Source organism: Chinchilla lanigera, unplaced genomic scaffold, assembly GCF_000276665.1.
Source record: "Chinchilla lanigera isolate Chin_1 unplaced genomic scaffold, ChiLan1.0 scaffold00028, whole genome shotgun sequence".
In the NCBI taxonomy this organism is placed as follows: domain Eukaryota; kingdom Metazoa; phylum Chordata; class Mammalia; order Rodentia; family Chinchillidae; genus Chinchilla; species Chinchilla lanigera.
This window is the reverse complement of record NW_004955429.1, coordinates 7,639,671-7,656,192: the sequence shown is the minus strand read 5'-3', so window position 1 is coordinate 7,656,192 and position 16,522 is coordinate 7,639,671. Positions and strand designations below refer to the sequence as shown.

Below are 16,522 nucleotides of genomic sequence, written 5' to 3'. Positions count from 1 at the left end.
CTACTGCCATTACTTTGAGGATTAAATGAGCAGACATATATAAGGCTCTTAGTATATTACCCAGCCTAGAATGAGAATTTAATAAATGTTGGTTCTCCTTTATTGCAAGTGGGAAATTAGTAAAGCAACCAGCCCTTCATTTTCTTTTAGCATGTAGATATTTGCCATAGTTTTACAGCGGTAAAATCTGAAAATGTCAGTTCTATAATCATGGAATCGTGACTAAGAGCTTTAAGAGCTTATCTGGCTTGATAATCATATTTACCAAATGAGAAAAATTAAGGTCAACGTCAAAGCCCCAGACAAGACTCCGGGCTGTGGGCTCCAGGCCAAGAATGCAGGTTCCGGAATCTGCAGAGATGTGCTTCTCCCTCTCAGCCCACTAAGCATTCCCAACCACTTTCTAGTCCTTTCTGAGTGACAAAACAAGTCCCATACACATTGAACAACTAATAACAAGTCCAGTGGGCTACCTCACTTTGCATCCTTTGAGCTTCCTTTGAAGCTTGATATGATGGAGTCTCAACAAATTCAAGCATTGACTTCCCCTTATTTTTCTCATATTCTTCTTTATATTTAACCTTTATAGAAAGAAATAAGAATATTAAAATGAGGGTTGGGGGTGTAGCTCAGCGGTACAGTGTGTGCTTAGCATGTGTGAGGTCCTAGGTTCAACACCCACACCAAAAGAGAAAGTAAAAAGAAAGAACACTACATAAAAAAAATCAACAGCCCTATACAGATTAAAGCAAAATAAATGAGGATCCAAACATATCATACTGTTTTCTAAAACCAAGTTATTTGAGCTATTTAGGATGATCACTGAATTCCCTGACAATGATACACAAAGAAAGTAAGTGGGTAATATATAAAAAGTTTTAAGGGATAAAAGCACAACTAAATAATGAACTTGCATAAAGGACTATATAAAGTCTCTTGTCAAATAATATCGTGCGGGGCTGGGGATTTAGCTCAGCGGCAAAGTGCCTGCCTGGCAAGCGCAAGGTCATGAGTTTGGTTCCTGGTACCAGAAAAAAACCAAAAAATATATATATATATATCGTGCATATACATATATACAATATGGAAGTACATAGTCCAGGTATTTGACAAGATATATATGGGGGAAGGGGAAGGAAGAAGGAGGGATCCTATTAAGAAAATACAGGTTTGATAGCCTATCTTTCTGTCAAAAGAACTGCTACGTTTTTCTATAAGGCACTGAATGAAACATAGACACAGACCTTTGATGTGATTTCTTTTCTCTTTACTTTCCATTACTTAACCATATCATATTGTGAATTAGTATTTCAATGATGGCCAGTCTTCATCTTATTTTAGTTTATAAAATGAATGAAATTTTCTATGTAAAAACAGGAGCTAAAATTATATGTTAGCCATCAGAGTGGTTGACTTTTTGGGCAATATACCTTTTTAAACTAAGTTGATTAACTGTGATCAGGATTACCTTATCCAGAAATGCATTTTCATAAAAATTCTTAGCTATAACAACTTCAGGAAATTATTGTTCAAGTTTTATAATAATGAGGATGTTAATGATAATTTAAACCAAAAGTTTTCAATGCTTAGAACTCTGTGATGACTGGAAATATAAATAACTTTTAAATACCCATTAGTAGACATATTTTGATTGCAGAAAAGAATGACCATCAAAAGTGTTGGAAGCATAACAGCATACTATTTTAGGGTAAAGTTTGGTGAAGAAAAAAATGAAATGAAAATAACTGAAAGAAATTAAAATGTATATTTCCAAACATTAAAGAGGAGCTAGTTTGTATATTTTTCAAATAAATGCAGGTAGGCATACAATTACACTTCACAGAATACATTTTGGAAAGTTGTGTGAATTTTTATCTTAGCAGATGCTAGAAATGGCATCTTCAGCAACTAAATTCAGAACAAAAAAAAACAGATATCCACTTTAAAGTCAGATAGGAAGATAGTTTTTAAAAGTCTTTTCTAAGTCACATAGGATTTCATAGTGGCAAAACACATTAATTAAGGATATACTGGCAAGACTGTTTTCCCTTTTCAATAACATGTGTAAGAGCACTGAGAAATTATACTAATAAGCTCTGCATCTGGAAAATTTTGCAGCTCAAAATAATGAGTCAGATGTAAATCCTGAGCTTTGACCACAGTTTAACTCCCACATTTGAAGTTCTTAACTAGGTGACAGAACTGTTACTTTATGAAAGACCTTTTTATTGAAACATGGGTCAAGCTTTTCTGATCCCATAAATAGGAAATGGTGCCTGAGGTTTCCCGAAGCAACGTTTATGTTTTCAGGCTCTGTTCTTTTCAGCAACTGCGCCTTCTCAGTTGAGGCGCCCAGCAGTGGGTGTCACAGTGGTGACAACGGTCCTGCAAGGCCAGCGGGTGCCCAGTGGGTGCGTACCTGACTCTGGAGTGCGGCCACTCCTCTATGGTGCAGGTGTTCCGAGGCGTCGGCGTCAAAATGGTACGTGCCTTTGTTTTCCTCGAACAGCTTTTTATATTCTCGCTAAAATACAGAACATGGAGACCAATTTAGGGTAGAAGAGACTGATTAGAGTCAAGAATGCTTATGAAAGCAAACAAAAACACAAACCACCCCAGGGGACAGCACTAGTAGCAAGTCTCCGTCAGCAATCAGCTGGCACCAAGATTCCTGACACTGAGAGAAACAGGCAGCACAAGATAGGGCAGCGCGGCCAGCACAGGGAGGATCCTGAGGACAGGCAGCTGTGAACACGGCATAAGGGTCACCCACAGCAGCAAAAGCGGCAATGCAGAAGCCTGTGGATCAGCAGTGAGAGGGCAAAGGGCAGGAAGAGGAGGAAAGAAAGAGACAAAAAGGAAGGAAATTAGAGGAAAGGAAGAAAAAAGTTATCTCTGATGGTTTGGCCGTGAGGATTGTAGTCACAAGGAAAACAAGACAATGAGAAATGGGTCAGCTGATTTTCCTAGTTCCAAAGGGTAAGAAGTACCCGGAAGAGAAATTGAGGAAACCAGGTATAGCTGTTTGAATTTTTAAGAGGAAGAACTTGGATTGATGCTACTACTGACACACAGGTGAACAGGATACTTAGGAAGCCCCGATGGGCAGCACGCCCAGTTTGTCAGCAGCAGGACTTGAAACACAATGGGCAGTAATAAAGCCAAACTGCTTCAAGACTTTTATCCCTGGAGAGTGGACAGGTAGTTATTTTGCCCCATTTGGAAAAGACTTCAGAAGTGAACAGTAGCTGCCAGACACTCAAGGCTACAGAGACTGAAGAAGCTGATTGGTTGCTCGTTAGGCAATGGGCTCCACAGATGGAACGGTGAAAGGGGAAAAGAACCGGCACCAGGGATGGAGAGACAGGACATCCAGCCGACCTGCAGCTAGAGAGTTGCTGCTCCATGTAGGACAAAGCAATGATCCACAGAGGCAACCAGGAAGCAAAGACTTGGGTCCCCCAAACCCTAACCAAAATAAAACGAGGGAGAAAAGCACCAAAAGAGCAACATTCACATAGCATGTCTTGACCAAAGAGAACAACTTCTAAACATTGGATTTCTACTAATTTAAGAAAAAAAAACTCAGATGTGGTGGCACACGCCTGTAATCTCAGCACTCAGGATGCTCAGGCAGGAAGATTACCGTGAGTTTGAAGCCAGCCCAGGCTACATGGTGAGTTCAAGGCCAGCCCGTACTATACAGTGAGACCCTGTCTCAAAGAAAAAACCTTGAAAAATGATGATGTACTTAACATACTTTATAATGTGACTAGAAGTTATTTTATAATATATATTTATAAAATAATCATGACTTGAAAACGGTAAGTTAAAATATGTTATTGTTTAAAATCAGAACTAAACACTACTAGGGTATTGTATTTGGAATAATGGAGAGATACTAAGAAAAGATGGGTAAATATTGTTCTCAACACAATAAGCTATTTCAGCTATGAAGAAATTCAGAAAATCCTATTTTAGAAAACAAAAACAAAACCTACTTGAACTGAAATCTGCAAAAGACATTTCCAGTACATGAATTTGTACTTCTGTATATATAATAGTCTCTGTTGCCGCCTAGTGGCAGTGATGGAGTAACACCATATATATATATATATATATATATATTTTAAATCTATGTAAAGTTGTAAGAGAAACTGAAAACTTTAAGAGCTCCATTTTCCAGGGGAAAATGTTTCCTTAAAAATGTAATTAGTATGACTGTACAAATGTGTAAGGCATTAATTTCACCCTACGCCCTACATTTTTTCAGTAGGAAAATTTATTGGAGAGTAGGAATGGGGAATGGGGAATAGGAATAGCTCCCAGGAGATAGAAGGGGTCCCAAATGAATGGGTTGCCCCACTCTAGATGTTAAAATAAAAAACATTCTGATGTACACCAAAGACCTCTATCTAGAAGTCTTTAAGGAACAGCTATTTATAACAAATTGACAACTAATCTTGTCAGAAGTCTTTACTGACTAATCTCTTATTCAACCTTTTACTAAAGTTAAATTGTCTAAATCAAGAAAATTTCTATCTTTTTACATTAAGATTTAAAAGGCAACTTTTCTAATGCATGGTAACTTTGAGCCAATGTATCACTGTATAATTTTAATATGCAGGTGCTTTGGAGTAATGCAATTTTTTGTCAGTCAAACTTTCTGACACTTAAAATAATCATCCAGCCACAATTTTATATCTATGATCTATATCTAAAACAAATATCTATGATCTAAGCAAGAATATTACTTGAATGAAGATTTTTATCTGCACAAAATTTTCAGTGGAATACAGAAGTGGAACAAGCCGGGCATAGTGACACACACCTGTAATCTCAGGACTCTGGGAGGCTGAGGCAGGAGGATCATAAGTTCAAGACCAGCCTGGGAAACTTAGTGACTTAGTGAGACCTGTCTCAAACACAGAATAAAGATGAGCTGAGAATGTAGTTCAGTAAGAAGACCTTGGGTTCAATCCCAGTACTATAAAAAAAGAACAAGAAAAAAAAAAGCTGGACATATGATTGCGATGCTTTTTCTCCACTGAGGAGACGCTGAAAATAATTTATGTTAAATTCTAATTTTTTCATTATTATTATAAAATAAAAGTCAACAATCTCAAAAAATAAATAGACTGCTAGTGGTGTTCAAGTCTGACATGCAATGTCCCCACAAGGCTCATGTGTTACCAGCTTGGTTCCTAAAGCAGCAACACTTAGAGATGAGACTCCAGGAGGTGACTGGACCCTGAGGACCCTGACGTCATTGACGGACTGATCCACTAAGGAGGGATTAGTGATGGGCTGGGAGGAGATGCCGGAAACACAGGACCGAGAACCTGGTTGAAGGGGGTGTCCTAGGGACAGGGCCTTGGAGACCATGTCCTGCCTCTGGCCCATTTCTTCCTCCTCCTCTCTCTCTGCTTCCGGTTGGCACGGAAGTGGGCAGCTTTCCTCCACCATTCCCTTCCGCCCTTTCCGCCATGATGTTCTGTCTCATCCGTGCCCAGCAATAATGGGGCCGGGTGATCTGGTCCAAAATCCTTGGCCAAAACAAGTCTGTCCTCATTTTAAGTTGTTTATTTATAAACAACTGTAGATATGGTACTTCCAAAGCTGAAGTGAAGCTGCTTCTCACCACTTCAGTTTGGGAGCTAAGTTTTGAGTACAGACTTTCAAGTTGATGCCTGTGGGTGCATCCACTGAAACAACTACCCTCACTTTTTCTCAAGCCTGGCCCAACATACACTTCTCCACCGAATCCATGCCTATGCAGCAAATTCAGACAATTTTGAGTGAAGAAGCCTTTATTAAAATAATGGAAATTATTCAGAGTCAAAGCGGAGCCCACCATCACCATGGGGCACCCTGAGAGGAACAAAACGGAATCAGAAGCAACACGGGGTCGTGAGTCAGGAGAACCCGCCAATGTGGGGTCCATGGGCATGAAGGGTTGATGAGACACGTGGCCACTGAACACAGAGCTTTTTGCCAGGACATGAAGTGCTCACCTTCTACTCCTAGTTGCCTTGGAAGAGCACACAGATGGCATCACGAGACTAAAAGCATGGGGACAGTGAAATAGAGGCATCTGTACAGTTTATCTTCAGAGAAACTGAAATTCAGACTAAGACCATTTTTATGCTATTGAAGGCACACTAACTACCAGATTCTCTTCTCTGGCCTGCATAAAAGATCCCTGATTCACAAACCCGAACTTCCAGTGGCTTCAAATACGATGCAGAAGGAGAGAGAAGACGGACAGAAAGAATAATTGCAGAGTCCACCCCGAAGATGCCCAATCTTATCTGGTCTTTGAAGAAAGAGCACTTCCCCACCTCCTGGAAGTTCAGTTGCATTCAAGAGATACTGAGACGCTACACAGCAAGAACTCCCCGGGTAAAAGGGCAGCCTTGGTGGGGTTTACCCAAGCAGGTCGCTACTGCTCAATGAGTTAGTCATCGGGGGTGGAATGGTGCCGGGGACATCTAAGGAAGCAGGTGAGCTCATGAACAAGGCAGGCAGACTGGCTTCGCAGAGCTACACAACAAGGACAGTTGCCGTCAACAACCCACTTACTCCACTGAGTATTTTGCTGGCTTTCAAGGCATGGTCTAAAAACAACAAATTTGGGAGATCGGAAACCGGGTCGTGTATATTTTCAATGTCTTTCTTGTAATTCACCTATGAAAATAACATGAGACAAAAATACCATCTAGGAGAAGAAAATTTGCTTTTGCAATATTACCATGATTGTTATTATTTTTAATACAACATAAAAGTAGCATTATCATTTAGTGGTCAATGGACAGATGGGTTTACAGGCAACCACTAGATGGTGCTGATTCACTACTGAATGAGTAAAAAGTTTTCTTCCTAGGGACTTGATATTTTAATTCCTTTACTGTTTTCATATTCGGAAAGGATGCTGTCAACAAAATCAAGCAATTATACAGGAACCTGACTTTCAAGAAATAAAGAAATGATAGGTATGGTGGTGCATGCCTGTAAACCTAGCATTCTGGGAGGCTGAGCCAGGAGGATCACAAGTTTGAGCTCTGAAAATTTAGCAACTTAATGAGATTCTGTCTCAAAATTTAAATTTTTTTTTAAAAAAAGAGCTGGGGATGTAGCTCAGTGCAAAGGCTCTGGTTTATTCCCCAGTACAACAAAAGATTTAAAAAAAAAAAAAAAGGAAGAAGGAAGGAAAAATAAAAAAGGGAGAAGAGCCACTTTATTCTTCAGCCATTACTGAAATATTTCAATTTTGCTTTCTGGTGATTTTAGCTCTTTGGTATTTTTCCTTCTGTCGCCATATAGACCTGTTTTGCTAGGGGGTTTGTTTCTACAAGCTGATTTGGAAACATCACACTAATAATAAAATTATAAAATATTAATAATAGCAAGCATTTTGAACACTTACTATATGCCAGAGACTTCTCTACAAATGTGAGGTATTTAATCTCCACCGCAACCCAGCAGGTGGGTACTTTAAGCACACCCAGGTTACAAAAGAGAAACTGAGTCACAGAAAGATAAAGGATAGAAGCTATAGAGTAGGATTTAAATTGAGGCAATCTGACTGTAAACCATGAGCTTTCAGCACTAGGCTCAACGTTCCTTTAAGTAAATTTCATCTCCTGTTCCTTTACATTTATCACACACACACACACACACACACACACACACACACACACACAATCAAATAAAAAATCATCCTGATATTCCCATGAGTCCTAAGACACAAAAACTCAAATTTCAATTGTTGGGAATAAGTAAAAGTTGGTTACTGAACACAAACAATACCTTCCAAACATTAATGAAAGCTAAATAAACTAATTCTCAAGGAGACAATGGGAACTGAAAGGTTTAAATGATCTAACAGGGTAATATTCTGATAATATTTAATTTTCATTCTTGAAAAGGTTCTCTGAACAATTTCAACTCCAACAAAGCAATCAATTTTTTCAGTGTTTCTGTTTTCCATTCTCCTTACTTCTACTAAGAATTTAAAACATTATTTCTTATCAAAGGAATCCTGATTATCTTCTAAAACATGAAATAAAAGCAAATCTTACAAGAAGTATTTAATAGCCTGTACATGAGAGATATGAAAGAAATTATGTCATTAACAGTATAATTTCTAAACATTTCTTTATAATAAACTACCATATATCAGGTAGTACTTTATAATAAACCCAGTGTCATGGGTATAATTGAGAGTTAATTATTGTCCTACCTACTAATTTGTGATAATACTGTTTTTCTGCAAAACTCTATAATCTATTTCTAGTCTTATTCAGACATAATAATTTTATTTGTAATACTATTCCTGCTTTTTACCTAATTAGTAATCAGCAGCCATTAATAGTAAATTATAATAATATATTTTTTCTAAAAAACAAAAGCTTCAGGAAAGTATGCTTTCATGTTTTCAACTACAAATTAGTTGGAAATTATATGATCTTGATTAAGTATTAGTAATTATAACAGTTAGTTCTGAAGTAACATGAATCAAAAGATATTGAAAGTAATTTTCTGTGAATTACAACTTACACCACTCGCCAGCGCGGCCGCAAGTTGACGTTGCCTAAAAGAAGTACTTTCAAGGGGATTGTAATGATGTTTCTTATCCTTCATTTCGTTTTCAAATTTTTCTTTATATTTAACCTGTCACGAAAAAATAGGTTATATTAAGTAACATTTACAATGAGAAGTAATCCATTTGATTTTTAAAGAGACCAAATGAAAAGCCACCTTAAAAATGAATGGTAGCACAATTAAAGTTCCCAGTATCCCTGATCCTTTATAAAGCTTAATGAAACATAATTTTGTTTTAAATGAGACCTGAAGATTGATCATAAAGGCAATGAGTTAGGCACCGAGATGCTACTCACGAGCACCAGGCATTAAAATATCAAAAGTTTTAAAAGCCAGCTTCTATTTCTGTACTTTTGCAATCTAGATCAAACAGAACTCCAGAGCACAAATATCTTACGGTCTATTGTGTCTGCATAATGGATTCTTGGTCCTGGAATCTGAATATGCATTTACCTAAGGAAATTAACCCCAATAAAGTGCTAAGTTCATACTGTGGTTTTTCTCATCATTTCCTGTAGTTCACTTCTTCAAAAGTTTAATTTTAGGAAATGCATTTCCGAAATGTCCTGGCCGTATTTAATGTATTTACTTTTTTTCTTTTGGGGGGAGGGGCTTTTAAAATTATTTTTATTAGCACATCATTGCAGTGCATAGTGGTCACATTCATCGTGGAGGATTTGTACGTGTACACAGCACATCTTAATTCTCTTTTTTTAATCCCCTTTCCCCTCTCTCCCTCCAATCCTTCACTTTCCCATTTACAAAAGCTCTACTGCATTTTTAAATTTCTCTGCTTTAACTCCACAATTCATTCAGCAGGAAAACCACCTCTAAGAGTCACTCTAAATTATTCTTATTTTTTAAGCAGACATGCAATAACAAGAAGGGCTACTCACTTATCTTGCAGAACTGTACCTTTCTCCCTTGATAAAGAAATATGTGACTATGTGCTATAATTAATTAAAATAGACACGAGCTTTTTTCCAATGAAGTAAGTAGGTAAATAAACTTAACTTACATCTCACGCCCCTTTTATTTGTGTAGACAAAAGAGGAATAGATTTCAAAAGCCAAAAGTAAGCTGTTTTGTTCTTGTATACAATTTTTATATTACAATTCTTACAATATTTTTGCTTTTTTGCTTCATTCTTGTAATGCACGTTTATGCATCTGTCTAAGACTTTGCCTCCCAGAAATCTTTAGTAAACAGCAATCTGGGAATGGTTTGTGTCATCTTTTTCAATCAAGCCTCTTAAAGTGATAGCCTGTCTGAGGGACCCATGTCCAATACAGATGAGAGAGACTCGGTAAAAATTGAGGTGGGAACATAGCATTTGGGAAATATTTCAAGCTGGCTTGCACAAAATATTTTCCATGCAGTTGTACTTAATAATAACAACTTTCTGATACTCATGAGACCTTGTAAAATTTATTTTTCCCTTCTCTCCCTCCAATCCTTCTCCACTTTCCCATTTGTCTTCATTTCCCATTCACTTCTACACAATGAGTGAAGCCTCTCTAAAACAAGAAAGATTTTGATTTTTTAAAAAAAATGATTATTTTATCTTCAGATATCAGGGATAATAGCACAAATTGCTAAGTCAGGTTTCCTCCCCTGCTTTTCTCGGTAGTTGGCACAGAAACAGAAGTTCTCTCTGCCCGGTCCTGCCTGAAATGCCACAGTCCACCCCTCTGCGATGGTGCTGCTCACCACGTTTAAGGACTGGTTTTGTCTCACCTAAGGTTTTGATGTCTTGGGGGCATTTGCTCAACAATGGTGGCGGACTCTTCAACTGGCTTCCATTTACATGCCTCTCGGCCACCAGATTCAGCAATATGCCTGCTTTCTAAATGAAATTCTTCCTGCCGTCTAGGAATCACGGACCACTCTCAGATGTTAGCTGCCTGCATCTCACCATCTGCTCCAGCTATGAAGTGCTGACCTGCACCAGGTTTCCTCTGGGCTTGTCATTTTCCCAGCCTCATACATCATGAGTTTCTTAGGTATGCATCAGCTAAATGGTATGAACAGATTCTATGATCAGTGCTCAGGAAGCTCGCTGCAGTGTTTTTGCACAACCAGGAGTTCCCAGGATGATTATGCTAGGAGCACGGGCTATGTCTAGTGTGGCATTATTTGCAAATGAAAGTGGCAACTTATCAGTTATTAAACCTGGCATTTGCTCTTCCAAGAAAATGTATATTTCTGAAAAACAATAATCAATCTGTCATTCATCTGCTGTGCTGACTGTAATAATAAGCAAAGTGTGGTAAATTTTATTTCATTCTAACCTCCAGTAGCCTGAGTGATTTGATTTAAACAAAACAGTTTTTCTTATTAATTAACAGCAAAGTAAAATAACTCTATTATTTGAAATATATATTGAGCAAGCACAAACACACAACTCTTTCTTGCTTCGCTCTTTCTGTAAGGTTTGTGCATACAGGAACTGAGAACATGACCTTTCAGTGTGTCGCACCTCTCCCCTTCTGACTGGTTCACTTGGTAGAGACACAAATACACTTAATCATTCTCCTGTCTTCAACCAACACAGCGGAGTCCGGAGTCTGACCTCCTACCCGCCCACACTCATCATGTGGGAGATCCCAGGGACACTCTGCTCTGCCTGTGACTGGTTACCCACTCATGAACGAGGCATAGCCCTTCCATGTTTAAGACCATTTGAGAAAGGGAGAGATAAGTGTTGGCTTTGAGACAAAATACTACTCCTTATATCTAGATTAATTATTCTGGAAACTAATGAAGTTACTTTTGCTCCATATGACTGACTTTATTTACATCATACCTAGCCCTGATACATATGGTCCTTGACCATATATTAAGATATATATAGTATATATAAATATATTATATATATATGATGGCTATATAGGATCAAACTCCTGGAAGTTTTCTAAAGAATTTTAACTTTCACAGGACTTTCACAGGCTGAAATTGCTAAGCTTCAGTGATTTCATTTAAACTGGTCCTCATAACTGCATCTGGAAAGAGCCAGTGTCGCTCTGGCATGAAGCATGACTTCTAAACCCATTAGGGTTCTAACTGTGAGAGGGATCCGGCTTCTCCATGATCTCACTTACGAGCCGGACTCACTAAGAGCCAGCAAAAGTGGAAAAATGTAGACCCTGAACAAGAACTGTTCATTGTAACCACAGAAGCAAATGTCAGGAAATTGAAATTTGCTAAGTGCACCTTAACTACCCCCTGAAAATGAAAAGTAAGAAATAACACATCTTTACCTATCTAGCTGCATAAATCCTCACCAATTTTGAATGAAATTAAACTATAAATGGGTAAAGAAGACAGTACAAACAGATTTCTACTAAAGCCCATGTTTTTAAAAAAATCAATCATTTTTAAGCCTGAATTGTACAAAAAATACTACCTCTGTCCTCATTTTCTTTACAAAAATAACATCCTAACTGGCTTTGCATCAAATGTCAATAATCCAGAGGGAATTTGTTGAATTAGTCTCTACATATTTGACAGCCTAATCTATGCCATTCTATAGTGACGGATCAAAGACACAGAAGCCCTCTCTCTGTAGGCCCTGGAAGTGGAAAGTGAAGTAGATATTTAAAACACACATGCATACATATATACGACCACTGAAAATTGTGTAAAGAACATATAGGAAAAGGACAGAGAACTCAGAAGAGTGGAGATACAATCTACATCAGAAAATCAGACATTTAAGTGATATTTTGGATATAAAGAGGTTGGCAGAGTGGCGGCAGGAAGGGACAATAGGAGATTCCCCAAACCAATGAATACCTTTTACAATTTAAGGACAATATATATTGCTCAATTTTTATAGCAGTCCACAGTGTAATTTTTAGGTTTATCAAAAGAACAAATGTAATGTCTGCTGTCACAAATATTAATTATAAAATACAGTGGTGCCTCAGTGCATGAACTTCATTCATCCCATGATTCTGGAAAAGATGGCCACATGCGTATTTCTGTGGGAAAGATGGCCATGGTCATGTTTGCCACCCAATGCAGAATTCACAAACAAAAAAGGAATTTTGCCAATTGCTTCTGTTTGTGAACCAAATTGCTCACCAAGAGAAATGTTATGAACTGAGGTACCACAGTACTGCATATAGGCTCTTTTGCTATTATAAGACTAAACAAAGTATTCATTCATTCATGTAAATATCAAGTAAAAAGTTCATATGCTATATGAATATACTAATCATCCTGAGAGTTGTTTTAAGTTGATAGCTTTAGCAGTTATTACTATAAGCCAATCTCTTTGTCTTCTGCACATGAGACTTCGGGTTTATTTTTTTACTGATTATTTTTAATGACTTGACCAAAATTTTATGTGTCTTCCAAATTTAGAAAGGAAAAGTTTACAATCATGAGAGCAAAACTATTGTAAGAGCTGACACAAGAAGGGTTTGGCATGTGTTTCCATGAGCTTTTATGAGTAAAATCCCAGAGCTCAATTTACAGGTAAAACATAAGCCAACTTGCCAGCTGGTTCTCTGAGTTACCTCTCATCAAGCATATCTTATCACCAGGGGCCATGGCCACCACCGCCTCATCAGGGCCTGGCCTCTCAGGGTTCTTTTTGTGCTATATTGTACTTTTCTTCCTGCTTCCTGACTCTCCATCCCCTGCTCTACTTCCCTGCTTACTGAATTCCTGAATCATTTCCCCTTCTATGTATTCATGTGCCTTTGTCATTCATTTAGGTATCTGGAGAATACACAGTCCTCAAAGTTGTCAATGAAAATAAGAAACTATACTTTTTGCCTTTATCTCAAGGTAAGACACCTGACAATAGAAAGAAAATATACAGAGGTCATTCCAGGGCTTCTGTTTATCCATCTGCCCAGGTTTTCCTTTTCTGGTGAATTTCTGCACCATAAGATCAGTAAGAATTTCATAAAGAAATCAAGGTGATAGATACAGTGCAACTCACAAATTATAACCTGCCTAAGCATCTGATCACTCAGTTGCTGAAATTAAAAGAAAAACTACCTAAAAACCCAAACAGAGACCAAGTAGTAGGATTTTTGCAGAGAAAATTTGAAAAGTGAAAATAAAAATTCAACTGTCTAATTGTTCTTCCAAGGACTTTCAAAGAGGATGGGGAAAGAATGAATGTAAGACTACAGGCTCAGCCTGTGTGCCTGTTCTTGTTCCCTGCTGTGTATAAATTCATCTGGAAAATGAAACAGGAAACTCTCTGAGCACTCAGAATAAACTGATTCTTTTGAAGTTCCACAATCCATGGGCCAAGCACCATTTCTGAGTACTCACAGCAGTGATCCTGAGAAGTAGATACTATTGGTGTCAACCTCATTTACACATGAGGGGCTGAAGATAGAGAAATTAAGTAATTTGTCCAAGGTCACTCTGTGAGCAAGCAACAGAACCCCAGAATCTGACCCAAGTGACCTCACTCCAGAGCCCATTTCCTTAACCTCTAAAGAAAAACAGACTACTTCTCCCCAATCTGCTCTATAACTGATGGGAAGCCTTCCCTCTCAGAAGAGCGTGGATTTGTAAGAAGTCAGGGAGCTAGGCTGGGTGGCTGAGACCTCCCATTTCTTCCATAAACATTATCTGGAACACAAAGAGCTTGGAATCACGGTGCCCCCTGGCCCTTTAATGAGAGTGTATCCAACAGCATCCCCAACCTTGTACATCAGCAGCCTCCTGAGTCACAATGCTGTTTTACAGGTAAAAGTGCCTCGTAAACTACAAAGCTATTAGTGGGAGACACAGTTACATTCAGGAGTCGCTCATTTCTGCCCCTCCTACCTATCCCTTATCTTGTTTCATCTCCATCCCCACAGATAGCGAGATTTTAGGGGCCAATCACTTCACGTGTGATCATATCACAGCAAGCCCAGCTGGCCTTGGCGACTCCTGCCTCTCGAAAGGCTAGACTTTCTACAGTTTGGCTACATTAACCTCCCTGGAGTGACAACGTCTGCACAGCTTTTCCTTGCTCATAATTTTCAGTGAAGTAACTACCTGTTTTTTTTACCTAAAAGTGAAGTCTAACTGAGAGACTACAGTTTAAAGTGTGATAAGTTGTTCTTGGAATTTAACTTTAAAATGTCCACCATAATTAACATTTGGAAGTCACGGTCTCTTTTTCCATTTCTTTCATGGCACATATTATTTTAGAAAGCATGGGACTAGGGAGTTATCATGCAGTAGGGATAGAGTTTCACTCTTACAGCATAAAAAGAGCCCTCCAGATACAGCATGGTGATGGGAATACAACATTAGGAATGTGCTTAATACTGCTGAACTTTCAATGGTTAACATGGTAAATTTGATAAACATTTTAGTATAGCAAAAATAAAGTTACCATATGTATGAGGTATAACCACAGATTACAGAGAGTGCTTAAATTCTTTAAAATGTCACTACTATAAAAGACACGGGCCTGTCAATCTCCCTGAAAATTCATCCCCTCACTTCAAACACACTTGTCTCATTGTTCTTACCACTTTCCGAAGCAGTTCTGGACATGTTCTTTCATGAGATATGATTGAAAATACAGTGAATGTGGCTGATCTCTACTCTTTAAAGTAATGGCCACAGTCCAAATCAATAGAGCACTGACCTGACCCATTTCTCATCAAAACTCCTCGCAAATCCATTTATGTTCACAACCCATATCCTCTGCCTAGAGCCACTACTGTTGGAATTCTCCTTTACTGGGCATTTTACCTTGAGTAGAGCTCGCTTTCTCTTTAAAACAGCCTAGCGCAGAGCTACTCCTACACAAAACCTTTCCTAACGCTGTGTCCTTCTCTCCCATGCTAACAAGAGAAAGAATGCTGATGGGTACAAATGACATTTCCCTCTCCATTTAGTTGGCATTTCCTTTCATGCTGATTAATTTGAGCAGCTTTTTGACATATTTAGTGGCCATTTATGTTTGTTCTTTTGTGAAATGTCTGTGCACCTCATTTTCCACTTTTTTTCTGGGCTATCAGTCTTTTTTGTTTATACTTTAAAGAATTTATGAGATATACATACATATATGTGTGTGTGTGTGTGTGTGTGTGCAGTTTTACCATATGTACTATAAACACTTTTCCATATATTCGAAGATCACTGTCTACTTTTTATATTTTAAAAAATGTTCTCAAACTTTCTTTTCTCAGCATAAACACTACCTTACTATTTAATTTATTCAAATATTTCATTTTATTCTTCTTTTTGCGAGCCTGTTTGGATTCTAGGTGGAATTACATGGAGTTTTCAAGCTTAACTTAGGAAGAACTAACATTCTTACAATACTGAACACCAGGACTCTAAGCCAAGAGCACAGTACATCCCTCCTTCCTTTATTCAGGACTTCGCTGATATTCTTCAAGTCAGATTTTATCTTTTAGCATTCACATCTCTCTATTTTGTAATGTAATTCACCTAAGGCCTTTGCAATATGAGAAATGGATCATTTCAAAACTGAAAATACTATAAATGTATAAAAGGTACCATTTGATCACACTGCTGACTCTGCAATGTTACCTTTTCCACTGAAACAGGTTTTAATTTTTATGTGATCAGTGTGTCTTACTATTCTTTTACATTTTCTCACTCTTCAGTCTTATTCAAGCCCAACTCTGTTTCCCCGTGTGGTATGTGCAGAGTTTGTCAATGTTTTTAACATTTTAAAATTATTTTGTTGTTTGCCTTCATGTTTTTAATTCACCTGGAATTCATTTTTGCATAAAGTTCAAGACCCCAACCCCAATTTTTATTTTACCATGATGGATAATTGCTTATGTCAGCACCATTTATGAACTAATATAACTTTCTCCCTCTGAGTCAATACTTTATCACACATTAAATTCTTATAATATTGGAGTGAATTTCAGGACTCCGTCCTATCCCATTGGTTATTTTACCTCTCACT

General features: G+C 37.9%; 1 protein-coding gene across 4 annotated transcripts in view; it reads right to left on the bottom strand.

The window, feature by feature from the left end:
• Nebl (nebulette) overlaps nt 1-16,522 on the bottom strand; it is a 170,690-nt gene that overhangs the window by 74,491 nt on the left and 79,677 nt on the right. For all 4 annotated transcript variants that reach the window (XM_013515481.1, XM_013515484.1, XM_013515482.1 and 1 more), the window contains 4 exons: nt 8,560-8,673; nt 6,583-6,687; nt 2,420-2,524; nt 474-581 (listed from right to left, as the gene is read on the bottom strand). In XM_013515481.1, coding sequence (XP_013370935.1) covers nt 474-581; nt 2,420-2,524; nt 6,583-6,687; nt 8,560-8,673 — 432 coding nt within the window. The remainder of the gene's footprint in view (nt 1-473; nt 582-2,419; nt 2,525-6,582; nt 6,688-8,559; nt 8,674-16,522) is intronic.